This window comes from Limulus polyphemus, unplaced genomic scaffold (assembly GCF_000517525.1).
Source record: "Limulus polyphemus unplaced genomic scaffold, Limulus_polyphemus-2.1.2 Scaffold299, whole genome shotgun sequence".
Classification (NCBI taxonomy): Eukaryota; Metazoa; Arthropoda; class Merostomata; order Xiphosura; family Limulidae; genus Limulus; species Limulus polyphemus.
Window position 1 is genome coordinate 130,544 of NW_013665909.1, and position 17,205 is coordinate 147,748.

Genomic DNA, 17,205 nt, shown 5'->3' on the forward strand with positions numbered 1-17,205 from the left:
AATTGAAATGTGTCTGTATTTTACAAAATACTTGTCCACTAAAACACAGCCAAGACAGGTTAGTTTGTAAAGACTAAAGGTCAGTTATATATTATTGGATATGTTAACACGAGTGCACATGCTCCACATCATAGTAACTTCTGTATTGTTAGCTAGGCATGGCTGGAAGTTCAATATAATAAAAATAATAAACATATATAAATATATAATGTTACTAGATTTAAGCTATTTGGACTAAACATTTATGTTTTCATGTTATAATTTGTAGTTATTCTAAAACGAAAAAAAGCATGATTTATATTTTTTTTCCTAATTTTTATTGAGATTAGAAATTCGATCACATCAAACGAACCCATACAGAAGTTCAATAGCGAAAATAACAGACAAAATACAGTTTTTTCTATAAAAAAAATTATAATTATCTAGAGATTATAAAGATTTTGCATTTGAAAATGTTCTAATGCATTAAAGTATTTTTAATCTTAAAATCCAAATTGATTTGCATGTTGGATAGTCAACATTCTGAAAGAAAAAGGTTTGCAAAAAATCTTTAATTAAAAATCCTTAATACTTAATTTAAAAACCTGATATTTTGTGTAAGAAAACCTTGTAATGTTTACCAATAACTTGCAAAATTTTGTAAAGATGTGCATACATTATCAAAAATCACAGTATAGTTACTCTCATGGATACTTTTGTGGTTACAAGCTGGGTGGATTCCACCCAGCCTGTAATGGAAGGGTTAACCAAAAACCTGAAAGAAGTATTTGTATGTTAAGATTTTAAGAAAAATTTCTGATTTCAACCCAAAAAATAACTTTCTTTTAGATATTCTTTTACAAAAAGACTTCAAAATTTGATGTAAATATATGTTAAATAACAATTAGGATTAAAATTATCAAAAGATAATAGTAAATTATATATTTATCATTACAAAACTCAAGCCTAAAGAACCAATATATCTTTGAGCTAATGTCTTATCTACAGTTTTTTGATGACAATGTTTACCTGTGGGCCTACTAAAAAGCCTCCAAAAAAGTATGTATGTCCTCCTATCTCCAGTAGAGATGGAGCTTTGACTAGAGCAGTTTTTTTTTGGTCTTCTGAAAGCTTTTCCTATTTGAAAAATTATTAACATGAACTGGTTGGAATACTAAAAATGTCAAATACACGCATGTACTTTACAAAATAACCTTACTTCACAGTTTATCTACTAAACAAGGTTTAGAAACTGTAAAATCCTAAAAAACTACATTATTGCTTGAACATAAATACAATATATTCAAAATACTGAGGCATAGTTAACTCATTGACTGCTGATTTGCTGTATAGGGTATGGTCCACCTCTGGCAATTGAATGCAAGTGTGGCATATACAATGTATGGCTTACAAAAATTATGCGAGTGCTTAGAGCAGCTGCAATCAATGGGTTAAAGAAAAATACTTAAGTTGTTCTCTATTTTGGGAAGTGCAAACATATGCTAGGTGAGTAAAGATGAAGTAATATTCGCAGCTCATCACGTATAAACTAAAAAACTCACCACTCTTTTTCTTCCATCATACACATCATATGAAACCCCTAAAATAATAAAAAAAAAGAGAGAGAAATTAACTACTTATTTGCTAATTAATTCATGCAAAATCAACAATACTCACAAAAATTTACTTGGAACTTTTGTTTTCAAGACATAATACTGGCATCCTTACACCATGGACCAGATGCAAATAAAAATCAAAAACATTAATAACTCAGCTAGGAAATTTTATAGAATAAAGCACAAAAAAATTATTTTGATGAAAAACTCAAGAACAATCAAGATGCATTAATTAAAATAAAATGTATTGCATAAACAGTAGAAAGAATAAAAAACAAAAATGTGTCAGAATAGAACAGAATTACAATCAATAGTCATGGTTTAGATAAACCATTTTCTCAATTGTACTGATAAAATTTTCAAAATGAAAGCATAACATAACAAATAAATCACTACATTTTAATTACAAGAATCTAAAATTTTAAAACAAAACCTGGTCTTGAACTTAAGTAAACTCAACTTGTTTTACTGAAATATATTAGATTTTGTATTGTATTTAAGCTCCAATATAGAAGTCTTGCACTAATGTAAAAAATGCACATGGTTATCACTTACTCTGCTATATTCAATGCCAAGTGCTTACATTCACCTTTAGTGAAAAAATGACATTTTTTCATTTTAATATTACACAATTTTTATACGGAAAAGGACAAATTAACGTAATACGAGAAAAAAAATCTACAGTTTACATACTTTTTATCACAAATTTTGGGCCTATTGTAATTACAAAAAGTTAAAGTTGTAAGTAATAAAAATACCTAAAACAATTTAAAGAGCCAAAATAAAACTCCCAACCTTCACCTCCAGTAACATGTAGTAGAATTATTAGGGTGGTATCTATTCTACTGTTAGGACTTTTAAGGATGGAGGATGGTAGGCATTGTATAATAGAAATATATATTTTTTGGGTGGCTTAATTTTATCTTATTTCTACTTTTATCTGTATTATGTCTTTTTAAGGGTAACTGCCTTCCCACAACTAGCTGCAGACAGTGAAAGGCAGTAAGAGTTGAGACATTGTGGGTGTAAGCACTCAACTCTGTACCCTTAATGACTTTTCCATGACTGCTGACTAGTTTCTCATCTGCTTTTTAGGTGCTATTATCACAGGCAATCTCCGTTATGACTTTTGGATAATGACCGGAAAGTGCAAAGGTTTTTTGGTTTTTTTAAAATAGAGTTTTGAATTTATATTAAGTTCATTATTGTTTTATAGTGCTGATTTTGATTGCCTATTGACAATTAATGAAATTGATATAATGGTTTTCAAGGTATACCTCTTATTATGCATAGTATTATAAATCATAGTAGAGGGAAATGGATGTAGATTTATATTCTACTCAAAATATGAAGGTTTCGTGAAAGATAAATTAATTTTAGACTGTGAAAGAATGGTTGGAAGATAGACAGGATGAAGAAATATTCACACAAACATAACTTACCAAGTCCTAGACCTGCCCCCATGGTGAATATCCAGTGAAAAAGCTCCAAAATAGCAGGTAGATGAAGATTGTTGAAATGTATATCAATAATTGTCCTTGAAACCATAAGTAAAGTGCATTTTATTGAATAGTGCATCATTATGCATTACGTCAAAGGGAAGCAACAAATGAAGAAAATCAGGAACAGCACCTTACAAATATATACAGTTTATGTACAGCAATCATCAAGTCTAGGCTAGTGCTACTCATTGTTCTGCTTGTGATAAAGCACTTCTTTGGACACAGATAGGGTCTCTACATGCATCCTGTGCAAATATAACTCGAGCAACAATGTTTTTCAGGACCTCCGCACACAGTCTTGATCCTTTCCTTCATAGTTCACAAGATGTCTGGCTCCAACCACCCTCACCACTTCATTCCCTTTTTTCCATGTTTTGAATTTTTTGGGGGATGGCTTATGATGTCTTTAGATGTCACCTCTGCAGCTTTGTTTGTAAGGCCATCAATGAGGTTATGTTTGAAAACTGGCACACTCACTTCCTTTGTCCCTTTTAGCTGGCATAAACTGTACAAGATGTGGGCATTTACTTGGGTCACTTTGATAATTCAGTGGTATACGTTCTTCCTCCACTTCCAGGTTTTGCAGTTGTGCATACTACAATATACCACCATATGGTACATGCAATTGCAGCCATTCATCAACATGTTGTAGTCATCCTCAACTTTTGACTTTACGATGGTGTTTGCTCCTGCTCCCTTTTGAATGGTTTGCACTGCAGCTTTGGTTGATACCTACACACATGGTTTTTGCCTTTTTGTCCCTCCAAACAAAACACACTGTTTTGTTACCCAAGTACAAAAACCACTTCACCCCCCGATGGTCAATTTCAGACTTTTCACTTCTGCAGGAAAACCAACATAGTTGATGTTGAGCATGCCAGTGTAAATGAAGCTGTGTGTGTGTGTGTGTGTAGTTAGTCTACAAGAGCTGCTGAAGTGTAGTACCTGTCAGCAAACACATGATTACCTGGTTGTAGAGGCTTCAGAAGAGTGTCAAAAACTTTGACAGCATGAGCATAGTTGGTGCCAAGGGCAGAGTTGTGTCTTTTTCAAAATAAATTTTCAAATTAACAACATAGCTTGTTGCAGAATTACAAAGCCCAAATGTATTGATGTGATCTTTTTTGCCTTGCTTGCATTAAACTGCTTGTGCTTGAATCTGCCTTTCCAACTGATAATCATCTCATCAATACACACATTTTCATATGGGTAGAAGGCAGCCTGGAACTTATCCACAAATGGCTCAATCTTTGCTTTGTCTTCAGCATCTGGTTTGCAGACATGAAGCGTGCTGTGGTAGGTGATCTTAAACCTGTCCCTAGCAAATATCTGATGGTACCAGGGTGTGTAGAAATATCCAGTAGTGGACCAGTAGTCCCTCATCTTGGGTTAAGGGTCCAAACCCATAGCAATCAAAATTGCTGTAAACGTCAACCATTGAAAATAAGTAACTGGCATCCACAAGGCTAAAGATGATTGTTTTCTCCAAAACCTTTGCTGCATATGCATTGATGCTAGAAATCAAAGTGGCCACAATTTATTTGTCAAGAAAAGCTTTGAGGAAATCCAGTGTTGAAAGGCTTTCATCCAAACCAAGCTTCACATTTTGGTGTGGCTCACAGAATGAAAAGTTCATGTCAGTCTCTCCTTCTTCAACTACTCTCCATGCTACTTCATCTTCACCATTCTCACAATTTACTTCTGCTCCCACAACTGTCCTCTCCCTCTTGATATTCTAGATCCAGACCCTGCTTTTCTTTTCTTCACAGTAGCACCATTGGGTTTTCCCTTGCCTTTACTTGTACTCATACCTGAAGGGTCTGCCACAGGACTCACCTGTTTCTCACTTTCACTAGATTTATCAAAGTTAGATTTCTCACTTCCAAAATCATCATCATAAAGATCACTGGGAATAAAGTCATTTTCCTGGCTCAGAAGATCCTCATATAACTTCCGAGCTTGCTCAGAAGTAAAGTGACAAGGCCAACCAGCAGTAGTGGGCGTGGTCATTTTCTTTGTTTCAAAATGGGGGTTCAAAACACTCATGTAAATCTCTGCAAACATATCTTTCTTCTATCAAATTGGCACTCAGATTGAAGATATTTCATTAACAGATATAGTTCTAGTTTTATATTGAATATACAAGGCATTCAAAATGCGGGATTGATTGTAAAATGGAACAAGATCTACAAGCAAATATACTGGCAGCTCGAAGACAAAGAGTTGAGTTTTATTTTAACAAATTATATGCATCAAGGCCAGGCATTGGCTCAAAGATCTGACTGTGGAGTTAAGCAGTATAAATAGGTTGGAATAGGCTAAATTATTGTCCAGACTTTTTCTCATACCGCTATTTTCAAAACTTCTGAATTTTAGATATTTAAATGTTATACCTACATTTGTTTGTAATTATTAGTAAACAACAAAGAAAGTTCCACTTGATATTATTATAATCACACCATACATAAACATACTTACCAATTAATCGTAATGTCAGAACACAGTGAGGTATGGTCCACTTGATGTCGTAATCTTGAGTTCCAGTATAATAATAGCCAATAAGAAGGTAGCCCTAAATAAAGATCATAAAGAAGAATTACCTATAAATTTAAGTTTGCAGTATAATTTTCTTTAAATAAGTTTATATGCCTCAAAGACTAAAATAGGATTTAAGCAAACTTCAAACACGTTTGCAAAACATACTACCAAAAGACTACCCTTTCTATTTATTCCAAAGCTAAGTTATAATATTCAGAAAATCTGAAGAAAATTTCATTTTTTTAAATCTATTATTATTCTACAAAGCATACCAACTAATTTAAAAACAACCTATTCCTCAACTGAGAAACAATGGAATTACCTACAAAGCCTTGTGTTCTTATGGAGTTTCATACAAAGAAGTTGGAAGAATACAAGAATAATGGCTGAAAGAAGGTAAAGATGCTGTCTGACTGATGAAAACCAACACACTAGTTATTGCCAGACATTCTATTGAGATGGACAATGCAGATTGGAACAATTGTAGACTTTCTGACAGAGAAAACAACTAGAAAAACAGAAAAATCCATCCACACCAAAAACTCAAGAGTTGGAGATCAGCAAACTCTGGATATCTTTGGTTCAAAAAACAAAATCAAACAAACAAAACCACAATGAAGAGCTCTCCCTCAGAACCATGCTACCAGTACATCAACCTGAACAACTGAAAAACTATACCTGATGAAGATACAAACAAGTGCATGAAAACAGGCTAAGAACAAGCTCATAAAGCAGATTATCTATATCAACATTTATGAACCAGACAAAATTGTTTTATCAAGCAATTATACTTGTGTTATCACTTTTTTTTTTCTGTGTATAATATTCAAATGTATATGAAATACATGTGATGAAAATAATGCTTTACCTTTTAGGAAATATCCTCAACTCTTAAGTTTTGTATGTTGAATTTGTTTAATTAATCTGATAGCAATGTTGGGAATACAATTAATGGAATAAAATAAGTCGTATGTACACTTTCTGAATCATAAATTATGTGAGTTAAATCTATACATTATTTCATGAAAATAAGTTACAATTTAACTTATTTCATGATACAGCACAGTATGATACACACACAACAAACTCATTGAGAAGCCATGAATTTTATTACTTCTTCATGACTGAGGGTCACTTTAAAGATGATTGTTTACAAAATAAAAGTTCAAGAAGACTAATGAGATTGAAACTAGAGCTTATATTACCTTTATTATCAAGCATTGTATAAAAAACCAGCAGCCAGTAACTGCCTGTAAAGTTTTGTCTTTTGCCTCCTTGCTGTGAAAGTGGAGTTTGTTGTAAGCTGAAACTACCATATAACTGATAACAGAACATTGCCTTTCAACTAAACTTTTTCATCTATAAATAATTCTCATTGTTACTGCTATAGATTTTCAGCCTCAGAACTAAATTAAATCATAAGAATTAATTGTATAGATCAAAACTGAAAGTTTAAACAAATTCATTAGGCATAATACCCATATATATTTTCCATTTGTATATCACTCACATTTCCACATTCACATCCATACATAGCAAATTTTTGGAATCTTAGTTTTCTAGTTTAAAAATTGGTTTAACAATAAACAACCAGTTACATTTACCTAATTAACATAACTTCTATCTAATCAATATAAAGTGTGAACCATGACATTTCTCAAAGAAATTAAATGTTGTGAAGTTCTGCTTGTAGAACTGGTTCACTTTACTCAAGCAAGGAATCAACACCTCTCTGTGTAAATTGTACTTGAGAAAGAGAATGTTAAATTATTTTAAAGAAATAAATCGTTTTTTGTTTTTTTTAAACAAGACAGCCTTTTGTAGTAATATTATTTCAGAAATTTTCTACCCTAGTGTCAGAAAATACAAAGTACACTTGCTTCTCTTTTCTAACAATGTTCAGTCTTTGAAGTTAATCACTGTGTGTTCACAACATACAAAGGTAATATGTCTGTGTCTCTGAGATATGGCAAAATAGTGCTATGTTTGCAAAAAAAATCTTCGTCTTCAAATTGTGCTACCCAAAACTTAGAACAGCTGTTAAATTACTCAATGTTATGATGATAAAAGTAAAAGCCAAAAAATAACAATTACTTGACCAAACGAGTGTACCACTATATTTATATTAATTTGAAGATGATTTTAGGAAAACTGTTAAGTATGATTACAAAGTTACATGTAAATAAGTACATTGTAAAGTTACTCATGTACAGTTTGTAATAAATAACAGAAGTGCTATTTTTATTTTAATAATATAAATAGTTGGCCACTGCAATGGTTCTCCCAAGACATTTTATAGAGTAATAATAGGTGTTATGTTTTATGACTAAAATGTGGTCACTAGTGCCTAGAATAGCTTGCATTTCTTTACTCATTCCACAACTTCTCTCTGAAGAATTATGATAAAAGGTTTGTTTTCATTTAATCTTTTTTTAGCATTAGCTAAATATACATACCTAATGTCAATTTAAACACACTAACTACATGCTATATTGTACATGTTCACATTTTTGTTGGTCAGTTGTCATATTTTGTCAATTAAATACATCATGACAGGCATCCTTTGCCAGTGAAATATTAAATTTAAATGTGAAGTATACCTATCCTTTTTTCAGGGTATTTGTAACTAGCAATTATGAATTCCATATGAGTATGTGATGGTCAATATTTCATGTTTGAAAAGCAATGCTACTCTAGAATCAAGTGCATCAGACAAATTAATATTTAATCTTTGATTCTTTGAGACCAGTTTCTCAGATTATTTACCTGTACACACAACAATAAAAATCTTTTTTTTAGTTATCTCGGTACTTATTTAGTCAGCATGAAAAATTACAAACCTAAGTTTTCACTTTCTACAAAGGCTATTTCAACAATATTATACTTTTATGATGTATAGATACACAAGAAAATATCTTGGCATGAATAAAAATTACCCACATTAAATCTTGTGGCACTGACAACTATAAAGATTAAATTTCATTCATCTCAGGGATTTTATAAAAAGTATGTTTAATTATCTATAGACCAGGTCTTATGTTTCATGTAAGCATAAGACCAGTCACCTATGCATTATGTTAAAGTGAAAAAAGCCAATAATATTAAGTTTCAGTTCCATATAAAATTTGTAAAATAGCTGATTTATGTTTGACAATAAAGAGACGAGTTAGTGTTTTACTTTAAGATGTAGAGTATATATGGCCAACTTAAGAAAGTAACTACATTTTTAACTATGCCCTTTCTATGAATTAAGATGAAATAAAAAAGTCACAAAGAATGAATTTTCAAGATGCACCAAATCTGACCTTTGATAAATTTAACCACTGTACTGATAATAACAGTAGAAAAAAAAACTATAGTAAAAACACTTAGACCACTGCAAGTACTTACCATGAAAAATGAAATAGAAAAAATAACTGATAAGACTGTTCCCCCAATAAAAAGCAGGTTGAGATACAAGATCACTACACATATCACAGAATGTAAAACTTCTAAACCTGAAAAAAATAAGTTGTAACTGCATTTCATACAACTTCTTAATAGAAAATTTACACCTAAGCCTATTATAAATTGATACAGCAATGTAAAACTAGTGTACAGGGAAGAAAATCAATATAAATTGACTGTGTGAAGTCTTACACTAAGTGCTTTTAAAAATAATAATAATAGAGAAAAAAAAATATTTTTTGTGTTTTAATAACTAAAACTTTACTTTTAGTTTTGGTTAACTGCTACAGTTAATTTAATTTAATATTCTTTATCAGAAATGGTTTTCAATTCTGTCTCCTGTGTGCTTGAAAATTAATTTTCTAAAATTTGATAGTGGTGAGAGGACAAATATAGTTATTAAAACACAATGTAAAATAGTTACTACAATGATAATTTTTTAATGCCATGGGTACAAGACTACAGAAGTTTACAAACAATTTATTGTCTTTTTAAATCCCCCCCCCCCACACACTCTCCAGTAACGATCAGTAGCCCCATACACACATATAGGGTGTGGTACTACATGGTATCCATCCGAAATGTTGTCCGATTTGAATAAAATTTGGAAATGTTATTTTCTACAACCAAATAAGTGCATGTTCCAGGCAAGTTTTTATGTTAATTGAATGTGTCACCCACTCGTTTCCTTGTAAGTATTGGTTGTTCAAAGAAGTGTTTCCTTAATGTGGACTGCACCTCGAGATGGTGATGGATTTCTTTGTTCTGGCACAGTCGATCTAGGAGATGCATTTATATGATTACAGAAGTAGCTTATCGAAATATAATTCAAATTGCTCAATATTTTGGGTGGGTGCATAATTGTGCCCCACTCTGAATGTACACCATCATCAATAAAATTACATAAAAGCTAACCATAATTGAAATATCCCAATGTAAGTCCACACAGCAGGAAGAATATATGTTGAAGTGATGGTGACTTGTGAAAAAGGAACTGTCGATGAACAATTGCCAACGGATAGCCTGTAAAATATAAGATTTTATTTTAATTTTACATTTTAGCTAAAGAAAATATCATGTTAAATGTTTTTACATATAAACACACAGGGGTATTAATCATAATTATATCCAAAGTACCAGGGTTAAAATGGAACATTACTGCATGTGTAGAGCCTGGTGTTGATGTGCAAGAACAGCTTCAGACTGAAGAGTTCCTCTTATACTACCAAATCAGGCTATCAAAAGATAATTAGAAAGTAAAAGTGTTTATAAGATACAAAAAAAAACAATTTTTTTTTATCCTTTCAACTGAATACGTTATTCTTAAGTGTTAATATATAAACAAAAATTCATAGATATAAAGTTGAAATACACAAAGGAATGAATAAAATCTAATTGACCAATTATATTATTTTTATTTAAGCCAATATTACTGAGAGCGACTTAGTACTTTTAAGATGATTATCATCTTCCTCACAAATAAACATACAAATTATCTTTGTTCATTACATCTAAAGTAGTATTTTTAACACTTTATTTTATGAATGTGACATTCAGTACTTACCATTAACTTAAAGTTTCATGTTTTGAACATTTGTATTTTTACTGATTATAAACCTATACTTTTGTATGTAAATTCAACAGGTATTAAACAAAAAAACCCTTCCCATCATAAATATATCAAACAATACCTACATGGAATTCATTCTTCGAATTCTGATTTTTGTACAACCTACCCAAGTTCAACTTTAAAATGCTAACTAAAAACTTTCTCACCCAAAAAAGTTTTTCAAAAGCCATGACACACACACACAAACACACGCATATATATATAAAATATCTTTTACATTCACACATTTTAAAAACCTTATCAGTTCAGGATTAAAAACTAAACTTACCACATCTGATCTGTTGAAACTTTCATTAATTGGAACATACAGATCTCATAATACTCATTTTTTTTCAAATAAGAATTCCTTTAAGAGGTTTGTCATTTTTGTAGACTTGGTTATTTGAAATATGAATAAATTTTAAATTTAGTAATTTAATTCTGAACCTTAACATCCATTTATTCTTACTACATTATATACATCAAATTATCAAGACACAAGCTACAACACCAAAATATCTTGCGAGTCACATGTAACTTAAGGTTATAAAATATCATACTAATTATCTTTAATCAAAAAGATTCTACACATGAAAATCAACAATATTCAACATCTTAATACTGTAACAAAATTAGAAAGCTTATACTTAATAGGGATGATCTTTCAGTGCAAAAATGAATGACTGTACATTGACCTGAAAATTCTCATATCAGAATACTTCACTTGTGGTATCACTCTTCCCTTTTCTAATTGTTAACCCTCTGTCAGTCACATGGTGTTTTCGAACCCCATATATGTTTGTTAACATCATCACTAAGAGATGGTAGCACTGAGACAGTTGTGCACACTTAGTTCCTCCCAATTCTACCTCAGCCACAATGAGAACATGCATTTTGTTCTTGCTCTGGTGCACAAACACCCCACAGTAATAAACCAAGATGCATTTCTGGGAAAGTCTATATCTTTATTTTTTTGTTATTATTGATTCAATTAGTGTTTCTAGAGCGAATTTATACCGAATATGAAGGAATGTTTGCCTCAGTAATGTGTTTGTTTATGAAATCTCAAATTATTCAAGTTTTTGTTTTTCACATTGAGGATAGACGGTGACACTGAAAGTGAGATTAGGCATTTTCATTGATTTTAATAAACTAATGATTTTTTTGTTCAAAATAACTCTTAAAAAGATGCTTAGTTAAAAAACATACTGACTTTATATTTGGAATGATGACTATTGTTTGTCAAATAAAATATGAATGATTTTTTATAGTTTCATTATTCCTCTATTAACACTACCCATAATATAAAAATTAAGCAAAATGCTATGGAATCAGTCACAAGATACTTAACTTGCAAGTATACATGGACATATTGTAGTTATAATAATAATAAAACATATTCATTATCATTTTTCTCTGGATGGGGGTGTGACCCAACCCCTTGGTACTAATGTTGTCCAGCAAACCGATGGTACTAAGGTAGGGTTAAACATGATATAAAACAACTTGAATCTTCCCATTTACCAAAAACATGATACTATGAAAACTGAATACTTAGATCAACAAGTGCTTTGCAGTGCATCATCAATCACGAGTTAGAACTATTGCTTTATTGTTACTAGAAAATTAAATTTATTGTATTAATGGGAAAACTTGATTACACCAAGGCTATAGATGGAGAAACCAGATCTACAACATAATAGTTTGAATCCACACAGGATGATATTTTGGAAATGTGACCTCGATAACACTAACTTATATTTGTAATAATATCCGATTCATTGCTTTAGCTGTTTTAGTTACATCCAAAAGACTGATAAATACAATTTTATTGTTCATTACAATAACAGATAGTTTGTTAGGGGTTACAGTACATCAATAACTTCTGCAACATTTAAGCTCCATCAATACTCAAATAATGAAATGTCAAAAGCTGTGGGTAAGTAAGTCAAAATAAAAGGAGTTTTGATTATTATTTTTTGCATACAATGTTAAATCTATTTGGATCAGAGAAATTTAAACCAATACTCCGCTTCTTAACAATGGTATCTTTTCTCATTAAAATAATACATGTATCACTATACAAGGTTATTAACTATAACTTCAGTTAGTGTTTTCTACATAATGCTGATTCTAAATGGATAAAAGAAATGTCAGCCAATAGATACTCCAATATTATTTCTAGCAATCAAGCTATATACACTTACCTTGCTTCTTAATGATGTGCACTGTACTGCAGAGCATAATGGCATTTTTTCTTTCTCTATATCCCTGCACAGATGTATTTGCCTTAGCTACATATATAACGTATTTCAGGAAAATCTCCAAGTTTTCTAATGGTTGTATGTTATGTGAATTACATAAAATCATGTGACCACTATGCATCTTCAGCAAGATATGTGCCTTCACAAAAGATTTGGGATGAATTCTAGGGCTTCTCCAACATTCAATAGTTTACTTCTGCAGCTTTATATTTCCATTTAGCCATGATAAACTTAGAAAACAGGATCAGATATGCTTTCACTTGTACAGTAGTTTTCCCTCCCTATCAGCCCAGATAATGCAGTATTCCTAAGAAGCCTCATTATTATTCCCAAATAAGTTTAGAATATTCTACACCTGTAAAATGTATGCTACATGTGCATATATATCAAAGTGAATAAATTACATAAGTAAGAGAAATAGGTCTAAAAATGTTGTATAAGCGATCTTTGAGTGCTACTGAAAGATGAAAAAAATAGCACAACACAAAATGAAAGATTCTACCTAGAGATCATGAACAACCTATTTTAATGGCTCTGAAACTACACAGCAAACCCCACAACCTTTAACAATATAAAACCAAATGCTGAGCACAATGAAAAGGTTAAAACAATAACAACTTCATAATGCTCTTAATTATAGCTTCAGTGTTGCATAAATCAGTGGTTCTGAAACTTTTCCAATCTTGGAATCACTTTTGTAATGGTGAACATTCACATAATGTAAAATCAACAGAGCGTAACTACCATTCTTAAAAAAAAAAATCCTAATACAATAATACAGTTTTATGTATACAGTTTATTTTTACACTTAAATATGTGAGAACAAGTGCCTGGTTATCATGTGACCACAGTTCTAAAGCCATTTTTTAAGTTTTGTGGTATCACATGGATTTACATCAGAGGTGATCATTAGTCCTGCTAATAGGTTCTCAAATTTCAGGTATTGGGGTACATTTCCCTTCAAGTGTCAGCTGGTGTTAGGCTGCACATGGAAAAACAATACTCAAAATCAAAAACACAAGGTACAATACAACACTAAGGACAAGTGATCATGTGTTATGGTGTTGAACTGACAAAAACTAAATGCAACTATCAGAACACAAAAAACCTAATAATAAAGAGCATGTTTCAAATTGATTTGAATTGAACTGAATATCTCCCTATGACACTTCTTATAGAAATGACAACAGTAAAAAAAACACTCAATTCAATATCAGTTTTTCTCGCTCTCATTAAGTGATAAGGTTCAGCAGCATCCAGCCAAAACATGTTCCCACAGCTATTTAGCAAATAAAAAGCTATTGTTCTTGTAGCTACTGTAAAGACTTTCACATATGTTTCATATTCTGGTTGTTTGAAGAAATATATTGTGTTAATCTCAAGAGATTAATGAGCAAGAGCAATTCAGCCTTGATCATGCAGAATGATTCCAAGAATGGTAGAATTATCTTACAGGGATAGGTTAGGATCTTTAAATTTATTTTCTACAGAAAAAGGAATGGTAACTGATCATCTTATAGAAGTTTTCCAGCTCATTTTGGGGAGGGGTCAATAGGAGAAAGGCTTCTGATTTATTTGTGCTATATTCTGAAAATAACAAAATGACACAAATTTAACATAGTATAAAGGACAACAAGGGATCTTTTGGTCCATCTAGGCTGTCCTATTCACTAAAAAAACCTGGGGAACTCTTGTATTCCTTGGAACCCAATATCTCGTGGAACCCTGGACGTCTGTAGAGGAACCTGATGGTTCTGTGGATACCCTGGTTGAGAAGCACTGTTTTAAGCCAGTAAGCAATGTGCTTTTGCTAGTGGTAAAATAAAGAATTTTAGGTTGTATCTCCAGAAATATTAAATACAAGTTCAAAGAAGAGATTCTAGATTGATAACTGGGATGGAAATATTATGAGGATAGGTTAAGATCTCTGAACTTGTTTTATCTTGAAAAAAGAAAATTTAGAGGGGATCTGGTGGAAGTGTTGATTGTTAAATGAATTGATAGTGTTGATGCATCATCTTTTTTCATTATTAATGCTGAAAGTGGTAAGACTAGGGGACACAAATATAAATTTTAGTAGAAAAGTAATCTTAAGCTATGACAGTTTAAATTTTTCTAACAAGGTAGTTAGCCTCTGGAACAGGTTGCTTTCAGATGTGGTGGATATATTTTAAGTAAAGCTTGATAATATTTGAATGATAAGGGCTGGCTTTTATATTCTCATGTGTAACTACATATTAGTCACATAATAGCAATATGACTATGTTATATTTCTTTATTAGTATAGTAGGTTTCATAATGATGCAACATATCAACAAGTCACTGCATTGTTTTAAATTAGTAAGTGAGACTAGGTACAAAAAGCTGCAAGTACTGCAGTAATGTTTTTTTGTAATGATTGCTGTGAAGGGTTCTGTGACACAAATTTGATGGCAGAAGAGTTCCATGGATTAAAAAAGGCTTAAGAGACAGATAAACCAGAACACCAAGATCTTTTTCATTCAAAAACTGTTAAGGTTATTCCCAATCAAAATTTTACTCATAATACAAATTTTGAAATCCCACATGCATTACCTTACATCTATAATAATTAAAAGCCATCTACTATTTATTTTCCAAACTCACCAAATAACCTATCAGATATAAAAGACTGTTTATTGTAGGTATTATCAATTTATTTATTTTGTGAGTGAATATTTCATGATTGTTTAGTTTTTCATAACAAGAGACTTAAAAGCAATTATTTTAAAGGCAACAGTAATGAGAAGTTTGGTTACGTAACTCTGTAAGAATCATACATTGTGTTTATAATTCATTGATGTCAAGGCTATACAGATTTCTAAAAGGCCTAAGTGATACACGTATAAGTAGTGGCAAGCAGACAAAAAAAAAGCAGCAGAAGAGATAAAGTTATGGGAAGGAAAAGTTTGATCAAAGAAAAGTTAAACATAAAGTCAATTGTCGTAGGAATGAAAGACCTAATGGTTGATATGATAGAGCGAGATTAATAATTTCAAAAGAGATAAGGAGAATAAGTTGTTTCGTCAAAGGGTGTTCTAAAGTAACTGAACCAGCCTGAGTAGACTTTGGCAAAAGGCAGAAGAATATTGGAAGTATGAAGACTAGACAATTACTAGAAGAGCAGTATACAACTGCAGTAACTTGCGCTACAACGTAAGTGAATTATACACAGAATACTAGTGAGATAAATATGGAGAAAAATATTTTGGCTTGTTAACTGAATTCTAAAGCAACTGAATAGGACTAACTGGACTTTTGACAAGAAGAAAGTAACTATATGGTGTTTAAGATAAAACTATGATCTCCATAGTGTAAGGAAGTTTTGTACATACGTTTAACTTGTTCTGAATATATATTATTTGATAAACAAGTGAAGTGCATGCTGTTTGTTTATTTTTTAATTTATCACCAAGTCACAGACACCTACTGTAGAAGTATCCTTAGCCCAACACACCCATATATTTACTTACTATATATACACTACTAAAAAAGTAAGTACCTGACATTACCAAATGCTTTTGAAAGGCAGTAGCATTTTTCTCACATCCAGCAAACCCAAAACTTTAACATCATCAGCAAACTTAAATAATCTATTGACCATTCCTTCATTTATGTCATTGAAGAAAATCAAAAAGAGAAAAGGCCCTACCACTGAGGAATAAATTTAAGATTTAGAAAAGAGAGATCAAGTTCCAATCAAAGGAATTATTTTTCTAACAGGGCAATTGACCTATGGAATGATTTGCCATAGACTATAGTAGAGGCCAGCACTTTACAAAAGTTTGAGAGGATTCATTGATCTCTTGAAAACTAAAGGTTGGGTGTGAAGGAAAGCCTTGAAAGACCAAATACTCCCTTGTTATCCATATGTTATGCTAAATTATAGCTAATTTGCATGCATTTTCATAATCTGTAAATGACCCTCATCTTAAAAACAAAAGAAAAAAGTGCAAGATTTTCTCTAATGTAATAACTGCATTTACTTATATAAGGGTGTTCTAATTTTAATATATAATTCATAATATTCTAATTAATATTATATTCATAACCTGAATAATTATTTTAGAAGTATGACTAAGTTTCCTATTTGTCATTTTTCTTTTGAAAATTTCAAAGCAAGTGGCATAAACTTAGCCTCTGACTGCTCTGTAGACAAAACTAAAACCTTAAGAAATATTAGGATGTCATGAAATTAATGTCACATTTTGGAACACTTTCATTAACCACCC

General features: G+C 31.4%; 1 protein-coding gene across 6 annotated transcripts in view; it reads right to left on the bottom strand.

Moving 5' to 3' along the window:
- LOC106457170 (lysophospholipid acyltransferase 5-like) overlaps positions 1 to 17,205 on the bottom strand; it is a 46,617-nt gene that overhangs the window by 16,634 nt on the left and 12,778 nt on the right. For 5 of the 6 annotated variants that reach the window (XM_013916560.2, XM_022382993.1, XM_022382992.1 and 2 more), the window contains exons 3-7: positions 9,998 to 10,105; positions 9,026 to 9,132; positions 5,576 to 5,669; positions 1,542 to 1,579; positions 1,009 to 1,116 (exon numbers count right to left, since the gene is read on the bottom strand). In XM_013916560.2, coding sequence (XP_013772014.1) covers positions 1,009 to 1,116; positions 1,542 to 1,579; positions 5,576 to 5,669; positions 9,026 to 9,132; positions 9,998 to 10,105 — 455 coding nt within the window. The remainder of the gene's footprint in view (positions 1 to 1,008; positions 1,117 to 1,541; positions 1,580 to 5,575; positions 5,670 to 9,025; positions 9,133 to 9,997; positions 10,106 to 17,205) is intronic. The other variant, XM_022382997.1, reaches the window with a different exon arrangement.